Source organism: Peromyscus eremicus, chromosome 4, assembly GCF_949786415.1.
Source record: "Peromyscus eremicus chromosome 4, PerEre_H2_v1, whole genome shotgun sequence".
Classification (NCBI taxonomy): Eukaryota; Metazoa; Chordata; class Mammalia; order Rodentia; family Cricetidae; genus Peromyscus; species Peromyscus eremicus.
The window spans coordinates 87,470,391-87,496,595 of NC_081419.1; the positions used below are offsets into that span (position 1 = coordinate 87,470,391).

Here is a 26,205-nt window from a genome sequence, read left to right on the forward strand (position 1 = left end):
ATATCTCTATTTGTTTTGATATTTTGACTTGCTAAGAGATATTTAGTGGAAAAAAATATTAATCTATTAATCACCAATGTTGGATTATAAGGTGCATGCTATACTTGAGTCTATTTCTTAGTGGCCCTTTAAATATGTCTTTACTTCTCTTTCCTCATTTGGGAAATAAAAATATCAAAGTCAGCATTCTTATTGTTGCCAAAATTGTACACACTAATATAATACAAATGTATTATAAATTATAAGTGTTATATATTATTCCTCCTTACTAATTTAGAGTTAGTCTGGTTAACTTACTATCTAGTTGGCCATTTGATAATCATTCAGAATAGTGTTGTGGAAGGAACATGAATCTTCATACCTAGCAGGATTCAAATTCTTTTATGACAATTTCCCAGCTGTGGGCTCTTATACAGGTTGTAACATACTCAACAAAGTGTGCCTGCCTCACAGAATTACAAGAACTAATAGAAGTAAATGGAGACTCTTGGCAGTGTGTTCAACACTCTATGTTGATTTCTTTGTCCTTTCTGAGCCTCAGCATCACAGATAGGCCATGTACATGTATTCATACTCCAACATTTCATGCGTTAGGATCTACTCCCATGTCAATCTAAGTGAACTTTTCATTGCTTTGAATGTTCTTTCCTCTCTCACCTCCCCCTCCCCAGTCCTGTTTCTCCCATTCTTAGTAAGTTCTCATTATGGTGATATATCAGATGTGCCTCATGTTTCTGAGTGTCCCTGAGATGCCCTTTTGGTTGTAACTTGATGTGCTTTTATTTCTGATAAGAAGAAAAAATTGCTGATAATAGTTAATTAAAACCAGCTATTGGTAATTTATGGGCTTTTCATAAACCCAACGCCATTCTTTTCATTAATAGAGACCTTTGGTTTTACTGTGGCAACAGTAAGCAAGTTAGATAAAGGGCAGTTGTAGTGTTCGTGCAGCTATCAAAATGAAACACAACAGAAGAACCCAGTTGGCCATATCCAAAATGACAGAGACACCATATTCTTGCCTTACCAAAGCACTCTGTGGGAACTGAATCGAGCCTTCCATATCCTTCAAGTCCCACTTTCCTTCCCTTCCCTTCCCTTCCCTTTCCCCTGTTCCCCTCAGCTTCCTCTGTACTCCTCTGGAGTGGTGAAGCTGTGCTGTCCTTTTGCATAGTTCCCCGTACTGTCTCTCTTTCCCCAACACAAGGATGGAGAGTTTGGAAGGGGCCCTGGAAAGGATTGACTTGCTCCAGTGGTACAGCTGTTCAACCTGACTTTTTACTGTCCTGGCAGCACCAATGGGAGAGAATGTAACAAGAACAAAATGCTAATGGGTTGTTCTCCCACTGTGCTGGCTCTAACCTGGTGTCTGTCATCGGCAGGCAGTTTTCCACCTTCTCTTTGACAGACATGCCGGTGGAGACCAGACAAGCAAATGTCTCCTAATGTTGCTTGAGTTTCAGTACAGTGTGTTCTTTCGATAGTATCTCTGAAAGGTTGTACTATGGAGGATATTAAAAAATAATGAGGATTTGGTAGGGGAAGGGAGAGCCAGCCCCAGAGGAAACTGGGGGAGTTGTGTAAAACCCAGTTCCTAATCAAATTAGAATCATAAATGTGATTCAGTTCTCACTCATATGAGGATAGCCTTTGAACATACTAAGGAGCGGATACTTATCCACATTCTGTATTTTTGAATTATTAAAACTAGACACAGTTAACAATAACTTTGAGAAATACATTGATTTTAAAAACTGAGTTTTCTAGGCCAAAAAAGTGGATAGAAACAGATAAGAAGTGATGTCCATGGCCTGTTGTAAGAATCTGTATCAGGGACACCCACTGCTCAACCACATGCCAAGCGTGTCCCAAGACCATATGGCCTGCCCACAGAACTTTTCTGTTCTCTCTATTCCCCCAATAGACCCAATCGCTCAGGTTCATCCCAGATGCAGCCTACCCATCACCCCATCCATGCCTCCTGTGGATCCCACAGACCATTTCCTCCTGACCTCCCTGAAATCAGCACCAACACCCAGATGCCTAGATACCAGCATAAAAATATAATCAAAACAGCCAAGACAGTATGTCTTCATTATTGCCCTGCTATCCTACAGAAGGCCCTGAATATTCCAAAATAGCTGAAGCACAATAAAAAGGTTGTTACTACATGAAGATGATAGTGATTTTTTTTAAGGAGATAATTAATAAATCCCTTAAAGAAACCCAGGAAAGCACACCAATTGGAGGAGATGAATAAATCCCCCAAATAAAGCCAAGAAAAAACAAACAGTTGAGGGAAATGAATAAAATTGTTCAAAACCTGAAAATGGAAATAGACAACAATAAAGAAAACACAAACTGAGGGAATTCTGGAAATGGAAAATCTAGGTAAGTGAACAGGAACTACAGACACAAGCATCACCAACAGAATATAAGAAATGGAAGAGAGAATCTCATTCATTGAAGATATGATAGAAGAAATATATAAATCAGTCAAAAAATGTTAAATCTAAAAAATTCCTGACACATTCAGGAAATCTGGGACACTATGTATAAACCAAACCTAAGAATAATAGGAATAGAGGAAGAAGGAGAATCCCAGCTCATAGGCCCAGAAAAATATTTTCAATAAAATCATAGAAGAAAGTTTTTCTAACCTAAAAAGGAGATGCCTATAAACGTATGAGAAGCTTACAGAACACCACATATATTTGACCAGAAAAAAAGTTCCCTTGCCACATAGTAATAAAAACTCTAAACATACAGAACAAAGAAAGACTATAAAAAGCTGCAAGAGAAAAAGACCAAGTAATATATAAAAGCAGACTATTAGAATTGCACCTGACTTCTCAATGGAGACAAAGCCAGACAGGACTGGACAGATGTGCTGTAGACTCTAAAGGACCATAGATGCTACCCAGATACTATACTCAGCAAAACTTTCAGTCACCATAGATAGAGAAAATAAGATATTCCATAATAATGTCAAATTTAAACAATCTCTATCTACAAATCCAGCCCTACAGAAAGCACTAGAAGGAAAACTTTAACCTAAGGAGGTTAATTACACTCATGAAAACACAGAAAATAATCTCACACCAGCAAAACCAAAAGAAGGGAAACACACACACACACACACCACCACCACCACCACCACCACCACTACCACCACCACCACCAACAACAACAACAAAATAACAGAAATCAACAATCATTAATCATTGGTATCTCTCAATATCAATGGTCACAATTTCCCAATAAAAAGACACAGACTAACAGAATGGATGCAAAAACAGGATCTATTCTTCTCCTGCATCTAAGAAACACATCTCAACATCAAGGATAGATAAAGGGTTTGAGAAAGATATATCAAGCAAATGGATCTAAGCAAACTGGCATAGCCATTTTAATATCTAGCAAAATAAACTTGAAACTAAAACTAATCAAAAGAGATGGGAGAAGGATACTTCTTACTTATCAAGGGAAAAATGCACCAAGATGATTTTTCAGTTCTTAATATCTATGCCCCAAATGCAAGGGTACCCATGTTTATAAAAGAAACACTACTACAGTTTAAGGCACATATTGACTGTCACACACTGATAGTGGGAGACTTTAGTACCCCACTCTCACCAGTGAACAGATCATCTGACAAAAACAAAACAGAGAAATACTGGAGCTAACAAATGTCATAAAACAAATGGACCCAACAGGTATTTATAGAACATTTCACCCAAACATAAAAGAATATCCATTTTTCTCGGCATCTCATGGAAATTTCTCCAAAATTGACCATGTGCTTGGTCACAGATACAAGAAAATTAAAATAACTCCCTGCATCCTATCAGACCACCGTGGATTAATGCTGGATATCAACAACAACAGAAACAACAGAAAACTTATAAATGCATGGAAACTGAACAACTCTCTACTAAATGACTACTGTGTCAAAGAATAAATAAGAAAGAAATTAAAGACTTTGTAGAATCCAATGAAAATGAATACACAGCATACCTAAACTTGTGGGACACAATGAAATTAGTGCTAAGAGGAAAGTTCATAGCACTAAATGCATTTATTTAAAAAAAGAGGAGAGATGTCATACTAGCAACTTAACAACACATATGAAAGCTCTAGAACAAAAAGAAGTAAGCACACCCAAGAGCAGTAGATGGTAAGAGATGATCAAACTTAGGATTTGAAATCAATAAAATAGAAACAAAGAGAATAATATAAAGATTCAATGAAACTAATAGTTGGTTCTCTGCAAAAATCAACAAGATAGACAAACCCTTATTCCAACTAAGTAAAAGATGGAGAAAGAATATCCAAATTAACAAAATCAGAAACAAAAAAGGGGACATAACAGCAGAAACCAAGGAAATCCAGAGAATTGTAAGGGTATACTTTTTTTAAAAGTATACCCTTACAATTGGAAAATCTAAAATAAATGGATAATTTTCTTGATATGTACCACTTATCAATGTCAAATCAAAATCAGATAAACAACTTAAATAGACTTATAACCCCTAAGGAAATAGAAGCAGTCATTAAAAGTCTCCCAACAGGGGGAGTGGGGGAAGGAGGGAAGCCCAGGACCAGATGGGTTTAGCACGGAATTCTACCAAGCTTTCAAAGAAGAGATAATGCCAATACTCTTCAAATTATTCTAGAAAATAGAAACAGAAGGAACAGTGCCCATTTCATTTTATGAGATCACTGTTACTCTGATACCCAAACCATATAAAGACTCAACAAAGAAAGAGAATTAGAGACCCGTTTCCCTTATGAACGTAGATGCAAAACTACTCAATAAAATACTTGCAAACTGAATTCAAGAACACATCTAAAAGATCATCCACTATGATCAAGTAAGCTTCATACCAGAGATGCAGGGATGATTCAATACAGGAAAATTCATAAATGTAATCCACCATGTAAACAAACTGAAATAGGTCATCTCATTAGATGCAGAAAAGGCCTTTGACAAAAATCTGACACACCTTTGTGATAAAAGTTTTGGAGAGATTAGGGATACAAGGGACACACCTAAACATAATATAGGCAAATTACAGCAAGCCAATAGCCAACATCAAATTAAATGGAGAGAAATTCAAAGGAATTCCACTAAAATCAGAAAATAAGACACGGCTGTTCTGTAGCACGAATCTTAAAAGGCCTTATTAATAAAATCAAACCTGAAGCCAAGTATTGGGGTGAATGCTGGAAGATCAGAGAAGCAGAACAAGCCACAGTTTCCTCACCTTGCCCATTCATCAGCTGATCCTGTTTCCTCAAACTGGAAACTTCTGAGTCCTCATCCAAATGGATCTCAGCTGAACTGCTGCTCTAAAGCCTAAAAGCTTAACAGGCTCTAGTTCCTGGTCCTCACACCTTATATACCTTTCTGCTTCCTGCCATCAGTTCCTGGGATTAAAGGCGTATGCCTGGCTGTTTCCAGTGTGCCTTTGGACTCACAGAGATTCAGACGGATCTCTGCCTTTGGAATGCTGGGATTAAAGGTGTGTGTGCCGCCATTTTCTGGCCTCTATATCTAGTGGCTGTTCTGTTCTCTGACCCCAGATAAGTTTATTAGGGTGCACAATATTTTGGAGAACACAATATCCCCACACTATACACTCTTTCCATATCTATTCAATATAGTACTTGATGTTCTAGCTAGCTCAATAAGACAACTGAAGGAGATCAAGGGGATACAAATTGGAAAGGAGGAAGTCAAAGTATTATTATCTGTAGTTGATATGATAGTCTACAAAATGACCCTAATAATTCCACCAGAGATTCCTACAGCTGGTAAACACTTTCAGCAAAGTGGCTGGATACAAGATTACCTCAAAAAAAAAAATTACTAGTCCTCCTATATACAAATGGCAAATGGACTAAGGAAGAAGTCAGGGAAACAACACCTTTCACAGTGGCCTCAAATAATACAAAATATCTTGGGGTAAGTCTAACAAACAAGTGAAAGACTTGTATGACAAAAACTTTAAGGATTTGAGGAAACAAATTGAAGATCTCAGAAGATGGAAAGATCTCCCATGCTCATGGATCAGTAGGATTAACATAACAAAAATAGCCATGATAACAAAAGCAATCTACAAATTCAGTGCAATCCCCTTCAGAATTCCAAAATTATTCTTTACAGATCTTGAAAAGACAGTTCTCAACTTCATATGAAAAAAAAAACAATCTGGATAGCTAAAACAATCCTGAATAATAAAAGAATTGCTGGAGGTATCACTATCCTGATTTCATGATGTACTAAAGAGCTATTTATAGTAAAAACAACGTGGTATTGGCATTAAAAAGTGACACATGGATTGATGGTGTAGAAATCTAAGACATAAATCCACACACCTATGGATACCTGATTTTTGATAGCGATACCAGAAAAACACACTGGAAAAAAGACAGCATCTTCAGCAAATGGTGCTGACCAAACTGGATGGCTGCATGTAGAAGAATGCAAATAGATCCATGTTTATCACCCTGTCCAAGTGGATCAGAGTCCTCAAAATAAACTAGATGCACTGAACCTGATAGAAGGGAAAGTGAGGAATAGCCTTAAACACATTGGCACAAGAGAAGACTTTCTCAACAGAACACCAATAGCACAAGCACTAAGACTGACAATTAATATATGGGACCTCATGAAATTAAAAAGCTTCTGTAAGGCAAAGGATACTGTCAATCAGACAAAGAGGCAGCTTACAGAATGGGAAAAGACTATTACCAACTCCACATCCAACAGAGGATTAATACCCAAAATATATAAAGAACTTAAGAAACTAGATATGAAAAAACAAAATAATCCAATTTAAAATTTAGGTATAGATCCAAACATAGAATTCTCAGTAGAGGAATCTCAAATGGCTGAGAAACACTTAAAGCAATGTTCAACATCCTTAGCCACCAAGGAAATACAAATCAAAACTACTTTGAGATTCCATCTTACGACTGTCAGATCAATAACACAAATGACAGCTCATGCTGGAGAGGATGTGGAGCAAGGCATACACTCCTCCATTGCTGATGGGAATGCAGACTTGTACAGTCACTATGGAAATCAATATGGCAGTTCCTCAAGACTAAGCTCTTACCTCAAGACACTCTCTCCTACCATAAGGACAACTTGCCTCAACTATGTTCATTGTGGCTTTATTCATAATAGCTAAAAATTGGAAGCAACTTAGATGTTCCTCAACTGAAGAACAGATAAAGAAAATGTGGTACATTTACATAAGGGAGTGTTACTCACTGTTAAAAAAAATGACATCATGAAATGTGCAGGCAGATTTATAGAACTAGAAAGAATCGTCCTGAGTGAGATAACTCAAACTCAGAAAGACAAACGTGGTATATATTCACTTATTAGTAGATAATAGCCATTAAGAAAATGATAACCAAACTACAGTCCATAGACCCAGAGAGGTTAGGCAAAGAGAAGAGCTCTGGGGGATGTATGAAAAAAAAGGTCTTCATCAATCTGTAAGTGATGGCTGATAACTGACAACGGAGAGGTCTTGCAGTTTATGCTGTGTATAGGACTAACATAAACACAAAGAGAACCTCATGCTTATTTATTGAAGCTTCATTTGTAGTTGGATAGGTAATACAGAGGCTCAAAGAAGACTTTATACTTAAAAGGTGAATCAATCAATCAATTCAACTCACTTAGCATTTGTGGATACTTAACTAGCCAAATGCCATGTAATGTTCTGGAAGTTTAAACATGCATAAGGTGTGGTTCCCAACTGCCTGGAGCCTTTAGATTTTCAAAGAAGATAAACATAAATGACTATCATACAATTAGAACCTAGAAAGTTCTTTGGCAATACAGACAATGGAGAATTTGTGTCTAGAAGAACTAAGAAAAGTTCAGCTGAGCTTGAGTGAGTTTTTCCTAGGGCAAATAAGAGATTGAAGGTGTTGATGAGGTAGCATGCAAGCAAGTAGGATGTGAGAGTGAACATTCATTCAAGTTCAACTTAAGGATTGTATAGGAAGTGTCTGAAAAAAATAGGCAGAGACCAAGTTTGCATAAGTAACAACTATCATGTAAAGCCTTTAATGCTTGCTGTGTAAAAGTACTATTCTTTCAATGTGATTAGTGAAGAAATACCCTCTTTACTGGGACACATTAGAATTAGGAAAGGCCATAAGAAGGAACCAGTACTATGGTGTCATATTATCTCAGCTGCTGTATTAAATTAGAGTAAAGATGACCAACAGTTGCTGTTGGCTTCTGCTCTGGCTCCTGGTAAAACCTCTTAGGGAGTCCTAATACCACAGTACAAGGGAAAGTCTGCAGGAATGGGCCTGATTGGTATATTCTACAAAGCTCCCCAGAGGGTTCTGACATAGAGCAAGTTTGAGAACTATTCCTTGGACCAATAGAAATAATGTTGAAGAAAGAAAGCAGCATGATTTAATTGGGATTGCCTTGTTGATGGTTGTGAGTTTGAAGGAGCTAGGATTAAGAGGCTCTTGTGGATTCACTGTTCAAGTAAAGGAGAGTATACAAGTTATTGAGGCACTATGTTCCTTCATTTAGTTATTTGTAGCTGAGGGTTCTGTGGCCTGGGCTTGATTATCAAGCAAAGTTCTGCTCTGACCTCGTCACTAAATCACTTCTGTCTCTAGAGATCAGCTTCAACAAAGAAGGAAAAAGAACATGTGCAGAGATGTTGTAAGGAGAGCCAAATAGAGTTAAAAACAGCTTCCCAAAAAGCTCATTTTCTGGTGTGCATGGACCTGAGATGTTTGATGTATAACACAACCAGACACATTTGAAATAATTAGTAGGAAATTGATGGGCTGAATGAGGGGCTTTCTACCAAGACAAAGAGATTATTGAGTAGTGATGGGCATAGGTTCAGTTTTTGTTTGTGTGTAAGGGGGTGGGCATTAAATCTTAGTGATCAGTAGGATTTCTCATCATAACCTCAGCATGTTGGTATGGAACACCTGGGAATTCATTGTTTGCCTTCTTATTTATCCCTCCCCCATGGCAGTGAGTACAACTTATATAGCACCTGCTTATGGAATCTATACTGGTTAATCTACTCTTGGTAATCTTTCCTTGGGTGTTTGCAGCAAAGAAAAGGAGTCCAGAGGGGACAATTATTTTCATGAAAGAGAATGGTCCTGGGAGAGTCAAGGAGATATATAAGTCTGGAATCCCTGGCATATCTCAGCAAGGGGCAAGGGCCCAAAGTGCACGAAGGAGGCAGAAAAGTGATAAGTGGAGCGGTCTGTGCTAACTTTTCCATTCAGGTCTGTAAGTCATAGCTCAGTGTGGAAAGGGTCTTAAGGAATAAAACATACGAATTTGTTTCTGAGAAAAATCTTCCTGGAATCAGAGTTGGCTAAATTAAAGTTTAAAGCCAAACATAAAACAAACAAGTAAAACCAGGTAGATTTCTAACCACTGTCCTGATAAAAAGGGCCCAGCGAAAGGCGTAGATGGCATGGATGAAAACAAAGGACTAAATCAGAGACTGAGTGAGACCAAGGAGCCACATGGTGTACAGGTGATGCCAGATGAGGTAAGAGAAATTTCAGAGGAGAAACGAATTGGAATTTGCCTCTAATGAACACTGTTTCAGACTTGGGAAGTCTGTGTTAGCTGATTAAATAGGCAGGCATGTTAATCTAAAGGATAGTTGGAATCACAGTCTCAAGGTACCAATTTAGAGGTTGCCAGTGTATCATTGAGTGAATTTCATTTATCCTATGAATACAGAAAACCTAGAGACAGAGTACAATGTGAGAAAAAGAATGACAAAAAAAAAAATGCCTTGCATATCAACATCTGAGGAATGAAGGGGAAGGCAGTCCAGGCCTGACTGGAGAGAGCAGAGAAGTAGGCAGAAAAATACCTGGATAGGAATGTGGGGTGGAATTAGGATTCCAGGAATGTTCGATTTCAAGACACCAGCTGCAGACAGCACCAACAGAGAGGACAGGGGAAATCTACCAAAAAATGTTGGCTAAATCCCGTGAGTGGACAGAAGCCAACTGTAGTTTGGCTAGAAGCAAATAGATCAGAAAGTGGACATAGCAAATGTTGGGTCATTTTTTTTTTTTTATGTTTTGTTCTTGTTTTTTTTACTCCCAAAAGCTCTGCCATAAAGGAAAAGAGGTGGATGGGAAGGTTTAAAGTATACTTTTGAAGCATGGAGCAGGATAGATAGAACATTTCACTAGAATTACGTGTAGTGAGTTCACAACACACAGACGTGGTCATTGTTCTCTGGCCAATGTCTAGCATTGCAAAAAGCAACAGCAATGATGTGGACTTACACAGTACTTCATTCTAAATGCACCTCAATACCTGATTTTACAAATGGGGACTCATCTACCCATCATGGCTGCTTTGGAAAGTGGATCCTACTATTACCCCCAGTTTTCTTACAGGGAAGCTATGATAGAGAGACATTAACCTGTCCAACTTGTCTTCTGCTTATATCAGTAAGCTCACACATTCATCTCAGCTTCCAAAACAATGCTTACAAGTACATATCATCAGATTTGGTTGAGAGTTGGGTTCTGGGCCTATACTTATAGATGTTGCTCAGTTATCTTATTGAAGGGGAATTTCTTTAGAGAATGCTTGTCTTTGCAGTTATTTTGTATCTGTAAAAGGTTGAAGTCTTTTTTTTTTAGCTTTTTTCTTTTTATATATATATACATAATACAATAAAAATAATCTGTATTTTGGTTGTTTTGTGGAAGTATACTACAATAAGCTAAATAAACTTTAATTTTCAAAGTCAAAAACTATTTTATCAATAGCTTACTAATATGAAATATATTAAAATTTCCTACAATAAGTGCAGAAATAAAAGACACCTAAATGGCCATCAACTTATCTACCATGGAAGCAAACTAGAGGAACAGCAAAATAATATTTGTATGTATGGATGCTCCTTCTGTAGATAATTGGACCCAAACAGAAATAAAATTCACAGTTGAGTAAGATCCCTAACCCTGACCTTTCAAATGTTTTCTCTTTTTTTATACATTAATACAGTATCATGTAAGCTGTGCAAAACTTTACTTAGACTGGCAGTCTGCCATACCAGTTGCATTTGTCTTTGGTAGAAAAAATAAAACAATCGCAATAATGTGCAAGTATTTTCTTCGGGTTAAGTACCAAAATAGGAGTTTTCTAGAGCCATCTTTTTTTTTATATGCAATACACAGACTCTGTGGCATATATCTACATTTCAACATAGTCCTATATACATTCAAAAAATTTGAAAAAGAGTTGGAACAAAAACACATTTAAACCCCATAATTTTCTCATCTATATATCTTGTTTTTCCTCATTAGGGTTTTCATCATACAAAATATTACCAGTTTTAGAGTTTCCCCAAAATACAAGGCACAAAGAATATGCTTTTTTCTTACTTGCACAGATAATTTTATATATATATATGTATGTATTTGAACTCTAAAAATATTGAACTCTAAAAGTAAACATCTAAACATGGTACACACATGAGTGCTAGGTGCACCATGTACAAGTGAGATTAATGGCTGTGAAAAATTAGAACAAAAAAGCAGTCATTCTAAAAACAATCTAAATGGACTTGGAAAAAAATGCTTCCTCGGCATTTCTGTGTGGTTCAGAGCATAAACCCGCCTTAATACTTAGCATTATATTCATATATTCACTCCTCCAAAAATGTTTTGCTTTAATAGATGTTTACAATCTGTACCTCACATTTACTTAACATGTGAGCTTCCTTTCCAATGCCAGCAGCAGGGTCACTAGTTTATGCTCTGAAAATGCAATAATCAAGTATTTTGGATCATGCTTCACTTATGCTACAAGTTCTTAAAACAATGTAACCTAATTATAAATGTTACATAATGCTAATTGACATGCAAAACAGAATGAAAATTTACAATGGATAACGTGACAAAAACAGACATTTCTGACCAGTGGTCCAATAAGGCTGATTACACTTTTGATGCTGATATCCTTAGTCCTACAAGGCCTCCAGTGGGTTTGCCTTCAGCAGTCTTCCCTAACACTTGGTTAACAAATTCTGAGGTTTGCCCAGCAACTGGGAGACCGAGTGTGTCTTTAATGAGGATTTCAAGTTTCTGCCCCGTGCTGGGTCCTCTCTCTTCTCTTGGATTCTGAACTCGGTTTACAATGTCTTGTTTGATGGAGTTGATTACAAACAATAAGTTGTAATATTCAGTGTGAGGCCCCACAACTTTACTTTATTAGCTTCGTACTGGGCTTTCTTCTTTAGCCTGCAAGCTCTGGAAGCCAGCTTATTTTTTTTCTTTCCTTGACCTTGGCCGGGCTATTAAGGGAAGCTCACTGACTAGAGTCAGGTCACTAATCACCTTATTCAGCTTTTGTAATTCATTACCAATCTGGAGTAGTTTTTTAGGGTTTGGAGTCAGGTCTTCCACGTCAGTTCTCCATGACTTCTTAACTGCATATTTCCCATGATGTAAGCTATTTTTCTGATACATATTACTTGGCAAGGTGTCTCGGTTCCACTCAGATGGCCTCAGAATCCTCTCTTGCTGTGATGGTGTAAGTTGCTTACTGTACTCCCAGAAGTATCTTCTTTTCCCTCTCTTCCGAGAAGATACGGAGGTTGTCTCCTTCAATTCCTTTACAGAGTCGTTTTCATAGCGTGGTTCAGAGAATGTGTCGCTAATATCATCATCTCTGTCATCCTCATAATCCTCTTCCTCTTCTTCCTCCTCATCATTTTCAGAAAGCTCATGCTCACTGTCAAACCCTTCATCATGGTCTTCATCATCAATATCATCTTCATCATCCTCATTGTCTTCAGGACTGCATTTGGTCGGGTGTTCTCTCATGTAGTCAGAGACAAAAGGAGAATAATTGTGCTCTTCTTTTTTCTGGGGTGAATCTGAAACAGAAGTGCTGGCAGAAAGGTTGCCACTCTCTGCTGTGGCAACTGACCCAGGACCACCCTGGGGCAGAGGACTAAGTATACATACAAAGCAGGTATGCCATGCCCCTGACAAGGCTCCATTCCCCTGCTCTCCTGTCTCTTAGCCACAGCTCCACAGTAGCAGGTGTTCTCGTTGGCTGCATCTGTGTGTGCCTGGCTCAGCAAGGGCTGGCCCTGTTGCACAGGGTTGATCTTGACCTTAGCTTTTTTTACATAGTCTTTACATTCAACATGAAAATTTACCTTTTCATTATGATACATGTTGGTCTTCACCATGATCTGTGTGCTTGAAGTAGGTTTACTTGCTTTTTGGACACAGTCTGACAATGGGACCTCAGCCTGAAGTGTCTTTGAAGAACACACAGGGGCAGCTGCTCTACTTGTAATCTTTTTACTAGGGAATGGAGGGGGCAAGGGATTTTGTTTGACACTGAAAAGTGAATCAGGATAATAAAGGGAATCAGGAACAGACTGAGAGTCCTCACTATTAAGCTGGGCCAAGGTTGGAGTTTTTGCTTATGACCTCTTCATCTTTGTAAGGGCTAGAAAAGTCATCAAGACCTAGGTAATCCACTTCTTTTGTCCCCCAGATGTCACAGCTGGTTGGTTTGGTGTACTTAGTTAAGTCTTCACAGTATGTATCCCACTGTTCCCAGTTTGAGGTTAAAGCATCCCTCATTATCCAGGACATCTGTGAAAGACTCCAGATTTTCAATGTCTTTGCAGTCTTCCAAAGAAAGGAAGTTGTCTCTAGGATTCTGTTGATAGTTCATCTCTCTATCCAGCTCATACATGAAATCTGGATCAGAACTGTTGGCTAAGAGATCTGTTCTCATCAGAGTCTGTTCTGAAAAGGTGTGGCTTCGAAAGGCATCCCCAAAAGTCGAGTCCATTCTGCTTACGCTGGGCTGAGGCATTTCCAAGCCCAGATCCTGTGAGTCCAATTCCAAACTTCTTTTTTTTCTTGTTTGTAAATTCCTTTCCAGCTTTACTTTTAATTCCAAGATCAAAGATGATTTTCACAATAAACCGCAGGTTTTCCCAGAATGCCTTCAGTTCAATTGCTTGGGCACCACTTTTTTAAAAAAAAATTTTTTTGTAGTTCAGTCTCTTCAGGAGTCTCATACTACAAGGCCAGCTGGATCCAACATAAGTTAGACAACAACCTCATTTTTAAAAGGCATTATCTAGAGACAGAAGAGCTTAGAAAATCAAGCTTTTTAAACACTGGAGCCAGATTTCCAAAGAAAGAAGAAAAATAATTTATTCCAAAGATGTAGAAGTAAGAAATTCATCCTAAAAATAGAGCTTGGTGTACATCTGCTGGGGTAGAGCTTCTCTTGAGCGGGCACTCCTGACTGCCCCACTGAGTCTTATTTGTCTTGCAGCAATTTTAAACACATCGCTGACTCTCATGTTGTGAGCTGGCAAGAGCCATTTTCAAAGCCACAGGCTCCAAGACAAGAGTAACAATTTCTCAGAACAGCATCTTTTCTCTCAGCGGAGTGCAGACACATCTCACAGAGTCAGCTAAGTAGGCACATAATTCATCAGAGTGTAAAAAAGGTGAAGGAAAAAATACTGTATGTAGAGGAAGGTCTTCAAGTGTAAGGCAGGTAATGCCCAAAGTGGGCTATTGAAGAAGGTGGTCTGGGTGTAGAGCTGATTTTGCATCTAGAAGGCATTCTCTCTGTGACAAGAGATAGCAGCAAACTGAACAGGTCACCAACATGGTGATAATATCTCCCTGGTTAGGACCCTTGGGGATAAACCAGGGCACGAGTAGGTCCACGAAGCCCCAGAAAATGCTCATCACGAGGCCGTGGTACGCCATGCCTGTACCTCAGCAGACAAACCAGTCCGCCGCCTCACTCTCTTCCCACCCAGAAGTGTCAACAGCGGCTCACTAGGTTGAGGTCTTAAGTCATTTCTTGACTCGTCAGTATTGATTGACTCAGTAATACTTGTCAGTACAAAGCAATACAAAAACTTATCTGGAAAATAGGTTTGGTGAGGAACACCAATATTAAGTTATTTTATTGTGACACAACTAAAGTAGTCACAGAAATTAAAATGTTGGTGTGTAATGCGGAGTAGAAATTGCAGTAGGATGTAGGAGAGGTGGAGAGAAGTGATGGATCTGGAAAGATGCCGAAACAAAGGTAGCCTTAACTACGTGGCTGGATGAAGTTTCAAGTTGCTTGCAAGTGTTTGGTAGTAGAACACATGAAAATTGAGCACACTTTTGTATTTGTAGTGTATTGCTCATATTGATGGCTTCAGCTTCTCCTAGTTTTATGCCTTCATTCAACCAAAGTGTTATCTGAAAATTTACAATAATAAGAATTTACAAAGTTCTTATTCCAATGTCATCGTTATTAACACCAGTGGAAGTGTCCTGATTTACATGAAGCATCTCATTTAATCATTAAAACAAACAAACAAGCAAAACTGGAAATGGCCCATTGTTACCCCCAAATGAGGAAATGGCTAGGCTAAGGCCACAGACCTAGAGAGCAGCAAAGTTTAGGCATGGAGTAGATAGTGTGAATCCCAACTCAGGTTCTTAACCTATCCACTGTGCTGCACGTTTTAGTGCCCTGCTCTTTCTACTTCTTCATAGTTTCCCTGGAGCTACCATGTTTAAGAATGGGATGATCAGAAACTTTTGTCTCTAAATTCCCCTGATATTTGGGGATTGATTTGTCAGAAGCAATATTGGGAAAATTTGAACCTAGTTAAAAAAATAGTTAAAATGTATCTCAGTGAAGGCAGAGAAAAGCCTCCCTTTTTATTTAAACTTGCTGACTAGATCATTAAACACATTTCTTTAACAGTGTGAAGGATTATACCCTCTTTTGTAGTTGTTATTCTAGATATCTGTGGGCTGACATTATAGCAAAGAAAGACTTGATTAGCCATTAAGCAAGGCTCTTGAGACAGGGAGTGTGTGTGACTGTTTCCGAGATTTTATCCATCTTCCTTTCCAATGCTGCGCTCACTGCTGGGATGCAGAAATAAAGACAGTATTCCACTGATGTCATCCAGTGGAGCTAAGAACCTGGATGAGGGCCAGCAGTGAGAAATAGCCCCAAACACTGACACTGGTCAGCTTTCATCTGGAAACTAAAAAAACAGACAACCTAAAGTGGCATTGCTCTTCCCCATGCCTCCTGATTCTGCAGCAGTGCTGTGAAAAGCTGATGGGGGACCCTCTAACAGAGAAGAGACCCTCTAACAAACAGACAAGAGACCCTCTAACAAACAGACGAGACCCTCTAACAAACAGACAAGAGACCCTCTAACAAACGGAGAAGAGACCCTCTGACAAACAGAGAATAGCCCCACGCCAGCACAAGCTCTAAGTGGCCTCCCCTACCCCCCTTACCTTTGTTTTTCTCAATCCACACCAAAAGCTGTAAGAGATACATCCAAGAATGTCCAAACCTCTATTAAATTAATTTCTTCTGCGTTTGATATTAAGTGAAAGTTCTTAAGTAGATTTGCTCTAAACTTTAACTCATGGCAGTAATCGCCCATAAGCTCAGACAGGATGAAATTATCCAATAGCCCCTAGATGTTTAGTTGTCTGGAAAATTCTGAAACAAAGATTTATACCTTTTTGGATTCTTGAACAAATGTCTTCATTTCTCTGCATTATGTAGGCCAGTCTTTAAGACAGTGCTTCTCAACTTGTGGGTCACAACCCCTTGACAAACCTCTATCTCCAAAAAAATATTTACATTGCAATTCATAACAGTAGCAAAATTACAGTTATGAATTTGCAATGAAAATAATTTTATTGTTGGGTGTCGCTACAACATGAGGAACTTTATTAAAGGGTTGAAGCATTAGGAAGGTAGAGAACCACTGCTTTAAAGGACGCATTCACACATTCATGGTACTATTGAATGCCTATTAGGGGTTTGTTATCATTAAAGTCTTACTTTCCCATTGATTTTTTTTTCCTGCAGGCTCAATTTGAACTTAAGACATTTCACATCCGGGGTGAGCATGCATTAATAACAGCAAGACTTGAAGAAACTATTGAAAATCTCAAGCAACAGTTAGACCACCGCTGGGGAGGAGGATGTGAAGAGATGAGAGATGCATGCATCTCTACTGATGACGACTGCTCCCCAAAGGCCTTCAGAAATGTGTGCATCCAGACAGACAGAGAGACGTTCCTCAAGCCCTGTGAAGGTGAAAGCAAGACAACCAGAAGCAACCAGATAGTACCCAAGAAGTTGAATATCTCGTTAACCCAACTCTCTCCCACAAAAGACAGCAAAGACATCCACATACCACTTCAGGCAGGGGAAGGCATCTCATCCAGTCAACAGAAGATATCACCTCCACCTCCCACACCTCCTCTTCCTCCCCCTCTCATTCCTCCCCCTCCGCCTCTCCCCACTGGACTTGGACCTTTGCCACCAGCACCACCCATATCACCTGTGAGTGCTGGGCCACCACCACCACCTCCTCCACCTCCTCCACCACCTCCCCTGCCTCCAAGTGCTGGACCTCCCCCACCTCCTCCCCCACCACCACTTCCTAATGTCCTGGCTCCTCCTAACAGCGGAGGGCTTCCTCCTCCTCCTCCTCCTCTTCCTCCTCCTCCCCCAGGACTTGCACCTCCACCTCCTCCTGGACTATCCTTTGGACTCAGCTCTTCTTCTAGTCAGTGTCCTCGTAAACCAGCCATTGAACCCAGCTGTCCCATGAAGCCTTTGTATTGGACTAGAATACAAATAAGTGATAAGAGGTAAGCTCTCCCTTGACCCATTCTCTGTTACAAATTCACAGGAGTCTTCCCAAGTGGTGTTTTATTATTGACAGCTCAATATTTACATTGGGTAATACCCATTTTTAAATATTTTAATATGGTGAATGCCTTGAGTACACAAGCTTACAGTGTCTGGGGGAGATAGTTTCTGCCAGGTCTTCTGGGAGAAGGAATGTGTTCAGTATCAGATTCTTCTCCAAGATAAATGTTCCATTTTATGGACTAGAGAAGAGTTCAGATCTAAGCTAGGGCCATCTCTAACACCACTGACTTAGTTGAGTAATTATAAAGACATTGGAGCAGAGTCTGCACTATTGGTTCACTGAGGATTTCTGCAATATCTTTTATGATACCCTTTCTTAGTTTTTGATAATCAGCCTTTGGGTCTGGTGTTGTCCTTTCTTTTTCTATCACTATGACAAATACCTGAGAAAAATGTGAAGGATTTATTTTGGCTTATGGTCTCAGAGATTTCAGTCTACCATGCCAGTGAGGGTATGGCACAGTGAGGTAGCTCATCTCCTGGCCAGGAAGGAGAGAAACAGAATACAACAGAAGCTTTCTCCTTTTATTTCATCTAGGCCATGAGCCTGTGGGATGTTGTACTCATATTCAGGGCTGATCTTCCTACCCTATTGTAATTATCTCTGAAAATGTCCCTGTAGATACATTCAAAGGTATTCTTCACTAATCTCTAGGGCTCCTTGTTGAATCTGGATATTTAGCAGTTGTGGGTATGCTTTTCAATTTTTTATGAAAATACTGAGATGGCTGAGTTATTCATTGTCTAGATCAGAAGAGAGTCTTAAAATGTAACCCCCACTTTTGAACTCTGTTCATAAGACTTCTTTTACAGCCATATTCCTTATTGATGTCCAGAGAAAGTACCATGTGTGGGGAGCTGATGTAGCAAGCACCTTCCATTTGCGTATGTTATTGAGCTTGGCCTATAAGGCGGAAAGTCGTGATGACTTGGAAACCTCCATCCAAACAAGTTAGAGTTAGATTTATTGCTTCATTTCTGAATCTCTCAGAAGGACAATGAGAGAGAGATTGACTTGTTTCTTAATCGCTTTCTAGTTTTGAAATTTATTTGTTTGCAAAGAATGTATATTTTCAAGACAGAGTTTCTCTGCGTAGTTTTGGTGCCTGTCCTGGATCTTGCTCTGTAGGCCAGGCTGGCCTCGAACTCACAGAGATCTGCCTGGCTCTGCCTCCTGAGTGCTGGGATTAAAGGTGTGCACCACTGCTGCCTGGCTAAAACTACATTTTTTTAAAAAAGCTTATTCCCCAATTCAAAATGGTGGTAGTGAATTTTCAAGCTTTTCTAAAATTTTGCTTAGGAAAGGCACCATAACTAAACAAAATAACTTATAGTTCACAATTATAGAAAAAAATTAGAAACCAGTATAAGAGCAGAGGAAATACCACTAAACCAAGCATGTGATGACCAAAGTTGATGATGTATTTCATATTGTCCCCAGTCCTCTTGCCAAAAAATAAGGGTCAAGAGTTTACTTGCAGAAATTTCTAGATGTATTTATTTAATGCTGATAAAAGTGCTTTATAATTTCCCAAATGAATGGTTTAAAAAAAAAAAGATGATCCTAAAATAGTCCCCAACACTAACAGTAATGTGCTAGTATCCCATTTCTCATTCAAGATTTAGATATTTCCTAAGAGATGATTTCCCGGAATATTTGAGTTGTGTTTCCTTATTAGTGCTCTCAACTCGTTGTTCAGTCACTCTACAGTGATGAATCCCACCTGTGAGCCCTGGACTAGCACCTTCTGACAGCACATATAACTGCCTCACACCTGTTTCTCACTTGCGTGCCTTCCCTTCAACCCCCAAGAGACTTCATGAGCAGCCAATGCCATAGACATAGCATCATAAAACCTCATGCTGGAGGACAGGCCCTTCATCCACTGTTCAAAGAAGAGTGAATGAGAGTTGGGGGAAAATCATTGATTTTTTTTTCCTCTTGTAATTTCCCACTTTTTTTTTTTAATGGAAAACAGTCAAATGCTCAAACTTTCATTAGTTACATTGGTTGAGCTGGTTCTGCAAACACGGTAAATCTAGTACTTCACTTTCAAATCAAATGAAAAGCAGATGAACAGGACATTAGGAGTGACTGACTTGGTAGACATGTCAGCCTTGTCCTCTCTGTGATGTGTTAAGACCACAGCACGGCCACTCCCTGCCAATGTAACACATTCCCATTCTTTCTTCATGGGTTCCCTCAAAAAAAATTTTATACTTCTGAGCACAACTGCTTTGAGTATGAAAATCATGGTTTGGTACCAAATCATTTAATAGTGTAACAAATATGTTTATTATATGCAAAGTAGTCTATGTAGTATATTATATAAAGGTAGCTTTATTTTTAGTTTTAATTAAAACAAAAATATATATTGAAACAAAGGTAAATACTGTTAAGTGTTATGGATTATGCATGCCATGTTCATGTATTTGAAAAATCAATATAGAAGAAATTTACTGTTTGTTTCTGTGGCATTAATAATAACTTGAGAAAGCATTTCAATGCCACTGATGTGCAGAAAGCAAATGACACACACATTCCAAATGAGGGAGACTCTAGAGAGGCCCACATACCCCAGCTCTTCGAGGTGCTTCTGATATACTTGATTTCCGGCAGCTGCCTGCCCATTGCTTCATAACAGCCTATTTCTGGAAAATAAAATACAAAATCCCCATGGATGCTTTAGAATCCCCATGGGGGGCTGATGATGCATGGCAAAATTATATGGTTTTGTGTGGCAATGTTGTCTCTGGTGGGATCCTATAAACCCAATGTATCAAATGAGCAGCTGACTAGTCACGTATTAAGTCTCTGGACTGAGCTGACCCGACTCAGTCCTGAAAACTATATTTAAAATCCTCAGAGGGGGCACATCTCTACCTTACTGTTCCATTTTCAATCCTTTAAAGAATGACTTTGGGCCTGTGAAATGGCTCTGTGGGGGTAAGACACTTGCAGCCAAGCCTGGTGACTTGAATTTGATCCCCGGGTTCTGAGTGGTGGAAGGAGAGAACTGAAATTGTCCTCTGACCTGCACATGCATGCCATGGCATGCATATCCTTCCCCACATACATTTCTCTTGCATACATGCATATACATTTTTTTAAAAGGATGACCTTGCCCATGTATAGAATTGATTATCCCTTCTGCCTCCCTGTAATGGTATTTTTGGCTTCTGGAGATGCCACAGCTGAGAGAGGAACCAAACCTCACCCACAGGAATTCTAGTCCTAAGGGCCTTCTCTAACACTCTTGACTGAACTAATGACCATCATGTTTTTTGGATGTTTATGCGAAGATGTAGGTTCATATATCCTGTTACATATTTTGACTTCTAAAATGTGTGATATGAAAAGCTTTTATCTGAGCTTTACCAGGGTTTTACAGATTTTAAAAAGGGTACTAGAGAAAGATTTCAACATATTATACTATTTCCTGCTTTGTTTCCTACAGTTAACTTGATGCTTTCTCTTTCAAGCCAAGATGCCACACCAACTTTATGGGACTCCTTAGAAGAACCTCATATTAAGGACACCAGTGAATTTGAATATTTATTCTCCAAAGACACAACTCAACAGAAGAAAAAGCCCCTGTCAGAGACCTACGAGAAGAAGAACAAAGTCAAAAAGGTACTGTGAGATCATTATTGTAATCATAGGCACATGGAAATTCACTACATCCCGCTGGTTGTTGCTCTTACCCCAGAAAATGATCTAAGTCTTAGATGGCAGAAGGATCCAGTTAGTTTAAGAAACCTGGGCTTGCTGTTTTGTTTTTATCTTCTGAATTTTCAAATTTTATTCTGAACTATTGTTTTTCTTGGTTAGGGTTACTATTGCTGTGATGAAACACCATGACCAAAGAAACTGGTAGAGGAAAGAGTTTACTAGGTCTATGCTTCCTTGTCACTGTTTATCATTAAAGGAAGTTGGGACAGGAACTCAAACAGGGCAGGAACCTAGAGACAGGAGCTGATGCAGAGACCATGGAGCAGTGTTGCTTACTCATTCGCCCCTCACGGCTTGCTCAACCTGCTTTCTTATAGAACCCAGGGCTGCTAGCCTGGGGTGACCTCACCCATAATGAGCTAGGCTCTCCTATATCGATCCCTAATTAAGAAAATGCCCTATAGACTTGCCTACAGCTGGATCTTATGGAGGCATTTTCTCAATTGAAATTCCTTTTTCTCCAATGAACCTAGCTTGTATCAAGTTGACATAAAACTAGCCAGCACAACTATAGTCATTAATTCTATTTTTAAAATGTCTTTAAATTGCTGTTAGTAAGAGTAGTTTGTATTCCACCCAAAAAATAGATCTCATAGGACTGTGGTAATTGCTCACTTGGTAAAGTGCCTTGCCAATAAACGTGAAGACCTGAGTTTGATCCCCAGGGGTTCAAAAAAGCCAGGTGTAGAGTGAGTGCCTCTAATATTGGCACTGGAAAGACAAAGATAAGAGGATCTGTGGGGCTTGCTACCCAGTCAGTAGAGTGAAGTCTAGGTTCCACAGGAGACTCTGTCTCAAAAAGTAGGGAATAGAGTAATTGAAGAAGACACCCATTATCAGCCTCTGACTTCCAAATGCATGTGCACTCACTCATGTATACATAAATATGTATATATACATGCAATTTTATCTCATCAATAAATTCATTCATAGAACCAATTAATTAGACTCTGGTACAGGGCAGTGTTCTAAGTATATGCTAGAATGTGATAACATGTAGCCATTTAAATAATAAACAATAGAATGTTCAGTCCTTTACACTAGCTATTTTTCTTCAGTAGCTACTAAATATGGTAACACAGTAAGTTCTTTTGGACAGCTCTTTGTAAATATTAGCAATGTGTAAGGGGGAGAAAAAACAACCCCCAAATGGTTGTTGCCCTTTGGAGTTTAACAGTCATTAATACAAGCAAATTTTGGCAATCCTACAGTAGAGCAAGGTGAGGGGATCAGCACAGGAAAGGTGTGGGTGGGGCCTGCAGTTTTAAATGGGGTTTTCAAGGCAAGTCCCATTGAGAAGATGACTTCTATGTAAAAGCATGAGGATTTAAAAACCAAAAGCCACTAGTCATCTGTAGAACAATGCTGTGGAATGTCATTCTGTATGCTGTGAATGTGTGTTGCTCTGATTGGTTGATAAATAAAATGCTGATTGGACAGTAGCCAGGCAGGAAGTATAGGCAGGACAAGCAGATGAGGAGAATTCTGGGAAGAGGAATGCTGAGTGAGGAGCCGCCAGCCAGACACAGAGGAAGCAAGATGTGAAGGCAGAACTGAGAAAAGGCACCAAGCCATGTGGCTAAACATAGATAATAATTATGGGTTAATTTAAGTGTAAGAGCTAGTCAATAATAAGCTTGAGCTAATGGCCAAACAGTTTTAATTTATATAAGCCTCTATGTGTTTACTTGGGTCTGAGTGGCTGCGGACTGGGTGGGACACAGGAAAACTTCTGACTACAAATGGCACCCAACATGGGGCAAGAATTTCCACCCAAACCCTGAGAAAGCTTTAAAAAGGGGTTCTAAAATGGATTCAAGAGCAGCTTCCTAGTTGTGTCTCTCAGGAAAGCTGTGATACAGAGATGCTGAGGCCTGCAGGCTTGAGCTACAGTATGGCAGATTCGTGGCATGTAGGTTTGACCTACAGCATAGCAGATTCCCACCACAATACACAGTGGTGTCTCCAAGCCATGCAGCACACTGTGTGGTGGATTTAGCTTTTACTAGTACAAAAAAAAAAAGTTTCTTGGCTACATGCTGCTGGATGGGGCATGGACCCACAACCCTGAGATTAAGAGTCTCATGCTCTACCAACTGAGCTTACAATGCTCTTCCTGTTTACTTAAGTAATATTATATCCTTCTGGAGTCTTTCATGTAGTTGAAGACCAGACAGTTATAATTTTCCTTGGTTATTATAAAAGATAAATTAGATATGAAACATTAAACTCACAAATACAGGATAAATAGAATATTTTCTTTAATTTTGTCAAATACAAAAACTAAATATTGTAATGATAATTCTTGCTTGATAACTGTTGTTATATGTAATTTTATTATGTTAAAATTAAAACTTTCCCTTTTAATTAGTCAGAAAAGGGAAGTACTGTGGAATGTTGTTCTCTATGCTGTGAATGTATGTTGTTCTGATTGGCTGATAAATAAAATGCTGATTGGACAGTAGCCAGGCAGGAAGTATAGGCAGGACAAGCAGATGAGGAAGGGTTGAGTGAGGAGTCGCCAGTCAGACACAGAGGAAGCAAGATGTGAAGGTAGAACTGAGAAAAGGCACCAAGCCATGTGGCTAAACATAGATAATAATTATGGGTTAATTTAAGTGTAAGAAGAGCTAGTCAGTAATAAGCTTGAGCTAATAGCCAAGCAGTTATAAATAATATTAAGCCTCTGTGTGAATATTTTATAAAAGGCTGTGAGACTGTGGGTGAGAGATTTGTCCCGACTGCAGGCCAGGCAGTACACAGGAAAACTTGCAGCTACAGAACAACTTTACCATCATCCAGCAATCAGGCAGATATGAGGCCCAATATGACCTCAGTTAAACACCTCGACGCAAAGGCAAAGAAAGGTGTCAGCCCTTGCTCTCTCCTAATCCCTTAGCCATAGCACAAGATAACATCTGTTGTGGTTTAGTAAGTCCCCCAAAGACCCATTTGGCAAAGCTTTGGTTCCCAGGATGGTACTACTAGAACCTTTGAGATACAGAGCCCTATAGAAGGTCCTTAAGTCACGGGGGACATACCCTCAATAGGATTATAGGATCTTAGTTTCTCCTCACTTCCAGCTCATGAAGTGGACAGAGCAGTTGGGTCTGTCGTGTTCTCCTGTCCTGATATGGTGCTTTTGCAGAAAGCCTGAAGCAAAAGAAACACTAGATTTTGACATAGAACATACAGAATAATGGGTAAAAATACACCTCTTCTCTTTCTAAATTATTTGCTTCAGGAATTCTCAGGTATCTTGTTGTTGTGCATGAAAGCTGACTAAGGCAAGAGCCATACATTATGCCCTTCTGTGATAATGAATTGAGCTCATATTGTCCATAGTCTGTGGTATGTGATCGGCCCACATTCTATGATGGCTGCTCTCTATATTCTGTGATAGCTTGCTATGGTCACCACCATTGCCACAGTCCCTTTGTATTCATGTTTGGTTAACAGCAGAATGGTGCTAAGGACTCAGTGAGCCCTGGTTCAGTTGCCAATTGGCTCTGTGAACTTGGAGGGAGTGGTTGTCTTTCTTCTCATATTTCCTATTGATATGATTATCAATACCAAATCTACTTGACCAGGGTGCTGTGAAATCTATGGGGATCTGAAAAAGTTTCAAGTGTGTATCAGATGGTGTTACTGCCATCTGTACTTCCTTCTTAAATTATGTGGTGGGTTTCATGTGTCAGTTCATACTCCCTGTGCTGCTACTAACATAACTATGTTACATCATGAAATGGGCATCTTACAGAAGACAAACCAGAAGTTCCTGATTGTAGTTTTGTGATCCAAATTAAATTTTCCCATGGGCCTAAAACCATGATCAGCAATTTTCATCCTCTAAGTACACCAGAAGTATTTTATCATGAGAAAAATGTGATCCCAATAATTAGATATGGTAATGAATTTTTACTTTTTTTAACTTTTAATTGTGTACGTGTGTGTGTGTGTGTGTGTGTGTGTGTGTGTGTGTGTGTGTGTGTGTGAATGTGTGAATGTCTGTACCTCTGGAGGCTGGAAGAGGGCCTTGGATCCCTGGAGCTAGAGTTAAAGCGGGTGTGGGCTGTTCAACATGGTTCTAGGAATCAAACTCAAGCTCAATGGAAGAGCAGCAAGTGCTCTTAACCACTGATCCATCTCTCTAGTCACAGAGTGAATCTTTTAAGAGTACATGTTACATGGAACAACTGAAATTCTTCTGTAAGAGCAGTACTAGGCAAGAAGTCACTGACCAACCATGAAGTGGATTTCAGGAAAGCTAGTCTTGTGGATGGAGTGAGTGAATGTGTGTGTGTGTGTGTGTGTGTGTGTGTGTGTGTGTGTGTGTGTGGCAGGGGGGAGAGGCTGGCTTTTTAGATGCCATCTATCACTATAAGAAAGGCAGAAGGAAAATCTCTACACTCTAAAGATGCCCTCCGTTTATCTCTACCAACAAAGCTTCTCTAACTAACCAGAAACTTCCCAAGTATTGTCTTATGCAATATTATATTAAATTCTTCTGTGTTCTCCATTTCTTCTTCAATTGTATTGCTCTGTTTTGTTTCTCTCTGGATGTTTTGGTAACATGTTGTTTCTTCCTAAAATGAATTATTTCTGTTTTTGTAAGTGAATATTTGTTTTCAAATATGTTAACATTTGGTCATTCATTCTAGTT

At 39.2% G+C, this 26,205-nt stretch overlaps 1 protein-coding gene and 1 pseudogene across 6 annotated transcripts in view; one reads left to right on the forward strand and one right to left on the reverse strand.

Annotated features, from left to right (window-relative positions):
• The window catches only part of Fmn1 (formin 1), a 374,621-nt gene that overhangs the window by 169,402 nt on the left and 179,014 nt on the right, over positions 1-26,205 (forward strand). For all 6 annotated transcript variants that reach the window (XM_059261098.1, XM_059261099.1, XM_059261101.1 and 3 more), the window contains 2 exons: positions 16,955-17,745; positions 21,293-21,443. In XM_059261098.1, the coding sequence (XP_059117081.1) occupies positions 16,955-17,745; positions 21,293-21,443 (942 nt within the window). The remainder of the gene's footprint in view (positions 1-16,954; positions 17,746-21,292; positions 21,444-26,205) is intronic.
• Positions 11,784-13,949, reverse strand: LOC131909462 (CREB3 regulatory factor-like; annotated as a pseudogene).